Genomic DNA, 3,234 nt, shown 5'->3' with positions numbered 1-3,234 from the left:
ATCAGTCTCCATGGGAGCTGGAAAACATCAGTTTATGATTTTGCTTTTGTTTTATCCAAATCTAATTAGCTAATATTGCTGTTGTATATGCAGGATTCCCATACATTTTCAACAATTCATTTCCATTTGTAACATGCATGATACTTTCAAATGATTCCATGACAGTGGGGAACCCTGCATATGTAATTATTTTAAGGTCTTGCCATTTTGTTTCATTTCAAAGGTTGCTGAGTATCCATGAATAAAATCTCTTTCAATGTGTCGACTGGGACAGCGACACGAGTGGTAGCATGCTGACATCACCCTATATCAATACAATAATCCACAAATACATCTGGAAACTGTCCAGTTCATTATTATTCTAATAGTGGGTCATTGGAAAATTATTCAGTTTTTAAACCACTATCAAGTCTCTGTTCCTCATTTCCCCCATTCAAGTTACTGTTCTCCATGTTCGTGGACTGTTTGTGAACATTATCATTCTGAATGGCCTTTTTATCTAGAGCGTCTAGAGGACATTGCGTTTCCTTCTGTGCGTTCAGTGAGCACTTGGATACTGCGCTGGCCACCTGGCAGAACTTCCTCAGGAGAATCTCTCTCAGAAGCAGGTAAACCCATGGATCTAGAATCTGATTGAGCGAGGCCAGACGTATGGCTGTGAGAAAGAAGTTACAGTCCATCTGTAAGTCCTGGGGTGAGAGAGATACAGCAGTAGAATTGCATTGATGCGAGGATGTGTGGGTAGAGATCATCTTCAACATAAGGATCTGCAGAATGGGAGGAGACGATGGCTATATTATATGAATATTGTTTTCTTTAAAATTAAGAAAAAATATGCATGTGCTTATAGACTTATAAGACTGCTTAACAGATTTCCGTAGGATTCTAAATGGCAGTTATTTGCTAAATTTACACCCCTTCAGGTTTTTTTTTTTTAATATTCCGTCTAATATCACTTTTTAGCTACTAAACGTTCTGTACTCTCAGTTCCAGGCAATGCTATGTTATAAATATTTTTTAATATAGTGATATCAGTTTATTTTGGATATGTGTTGACTAAAATTGGACATTTAATTGTGCAGTAATGTATTTCCCCTATTCTTACATTTAGATCACCTTTGTTATCATCAAAAACACCTAATATTTAAAAACACGTAATTTAATAACTGTTACATTTTATCTTTAGCAGATCTCAAAATGAATTTCCATTTTTTCATACTCTACATGATAACGTTAACGCTTAAAATGACAGATTACTCATTTTTTGGGGTGTTATTTTTTTCTAATTTATTTAAGCAAAACTGTATAGAATTTAAACATCTGCCATTTATCGTTATCGGCCATAACATCATAAGCAGTTTCAACCCATTCTTCCTCCCACAGTCAGAAAATATGAATTTGCACAATCATGTGGGCCTAGTTGTGAAATGACATGACTGGGAAGAAATGACATTTTTGGAAAATGTCAAATCATGCCAGCAACTAGATTGACAAAAGAGTCTTTTTTGGATAGAGCCTAGGCAAAAATCCCAGGGTAAACAGTAACTAATCTAAAATAACTGCTCAAAAACATACTGAAAAAATACAAGTAGTGGCCCTCCAACATGTACATTGCTAGTCAAACAGCCGGCCTGTTGAGTTCACCCTTACATAAGAATTAATGTATTCTGTTTAATCCAATTTAGATAGACAGGCTTTTGTAGCTGAGCACACTAAGTTTGAGCAGGAATGACACCGTGCATGCTTTCATCTGATAACTACAGAAAGTGTATCTGGCAAAAGCTGATATGATACATACCAGTAGAGGTGACCAGCATGTCAACAGCACACACATAATGCCCATCAACTGAATAACAGTCTCTGTTGTTAACCTCTCCCATTGCTTGGATGACTGGGTCGAGGTTGCCTTCGTTTTGCAACGTATAACCAAAGCACGGATGGTCACAACGTTACACGACAACGTGACCAGCAAAGAAAATATCCCCAATGCTGCAAAGGTCGTGGCAAAAAACGTATTTCCCGTTACATTCTTGTCACCTGTACTTATGAAGCACCAAGTCCCTGGCCACTGCAAAGTGTACTTTCCAACCCCAGCGATGGGCAATAAGGCAAATAGCAAAACCAGGCACCAGATGAAGACCAGAACCTGCTTGGTCACGTTGGTTTTCATGTAGTGTGAGTACCAGTGAGGAGCAGTGATGGCCAAAGCCCTCTCAATGGCCATGGCACTGGCTAAAAAGAGAGGACACAAGCCAAAAGTGGTCATGCACACCCCAAAGAAAGCGCACAGAGTTCCCGAAGGGTCCACGCGTTTCCATTTCAGATCTGCTCTGTACACCGAAATGACAATCGGACTTGTGAGCAGTTGGCCGAAAAGATCAGTTAACGCCAACGAGCCGATGCAAAGGAGAAACGATTTCTTCCTTTTATTTTCCTTTTTTCTGTATGCGCTATAAACTAGCAGCATCGCGAGAGAGTTTCCGACCATTCCAGTGACCATCATAGTGATGGGGAAAAACACGGACACGGTGCCACAGCTGGCGCTCTTGCCCGTGATGTCCTGTGAAGATTTGGAGAGGTTCGAGTCCCACATCATGGTTCCAGCAGTCAGGTTTTGTGGCAGGACATCTGAAGACTGACATTTAGATGTCATCCTTTTTCAGGGAGGGTGTTCATGGCCACAGTAGCCCTTTGAAATAGGTGGAGTCCTCAGCGAAGTCTGCTTCACTTTGTGCGCTCGGCTGTCCGAGAGCGCGCTATAAACACAGAGGCGGGACCCTTATGGAAATGTAAAACATGCTCAGAAAGACAACAGAAAAATAGTGCAAGATGCACAAAGAATATCTTTACTTCAACACAAAGGGAAAACTTTGTTAGAGTTCATGTTCCCGGTTTTGCTGTACATGCGTTATCTCACAAAATAGTATAGGCCTACCTTCATCATCCCCAAGCTGTGGCAACAAATTAATTCCTGTATGACTATAAGAATTAAAAAAAGAAAAAGATACACTTGTGACCAAATATAGTTATAACAAGCGTTGTAGCGAGAGCGTGAAATTCAGCCTTTCGGATATAAAATCAGCACATTCTTTAATAAAGTCTGTATGGTGCCCTGGTGGCCTGTATACAGTAGCCAGTACAAACATCACAGGGGATCCATCATTAACATGTGCTTCTCTGGATAACGTTATTTGAAGCACCATTACTTCAAACGAGTTATACTTGAAGCCCGCC

The 3,234-nt window shown here is 40.2% G+C and overlaps 1 protein-coding gene across 1 annotated transcript; it reads right to left on the bottom strand.

The window, feature by feature from the left end:
* Positions 1 to 227: 227 nt before the first annotated feature.
* Positions 228 to 2,691, bottom strand: LOC107726516 (prostaglandin E2 receptor EP3 subtype-like). Its single transcript, XM_016536128.1, has 2 exons — positions 1,799 to 2,691; positions 228 to 767 (listed from the first exon to the last, which is right to left on the bottom strand). The coding sequence occupies exons 1-2, from the start codon at positions 2,651 to 2,653 to the stop codon at positions 384 to 386; spliced, it is 1,239 nt and encodes a 412-aa protein (XP_016391614.1). The 5' UTR covers positions 2,654 to 2,691; the 3' UTR covers positions 228 to 383.
* Between the last annotated feature and the right edge of the window lie 543 nt (positions 2,692 to 3,234).

Source organism: Sinocyclocheilus rhinocerous, unplaced genomic scaffold (genome assembly GCF_001515625.1).
Source record: "Sinocyclocheilus rhinocerous isolate Xijiao unplaced genomic scaffold, SAMN03320098_v1.1 scaffold2833, whole genome shotgun sequence".
Lineage (NCBI taxonomy): Eukaryota > Metazoa > Chordata > Actinopteri > Cypriniformes > Cyprinidae > Sinocyclocheilus > Sinocyclocheilus rhinocerous.
The sequence above is the reverse complement of the archived record's forward strand: the minus strand, read 5'-3'. Positions and strand labels throughout refer to the sequence as shown.

What these genes read in the sequence shown, in the direction of transcription:
- LOC107726516 (XM_016536128.1), bottom strand. Translation starts at nt 2,653, where the DNA reads ATGACATCTAAATGTCAGTCTTCAGATGTCCTGCCACAAAACCTGACT. An exon ending in CATGCTGGTCACCTCTACTG is followed by an intron (nt 768 to 1,798) that starts GTATGTATCATA and finishes CCCATTCTGCAG; the next exon opens with ATCCTTATGTTGAAGATGAT.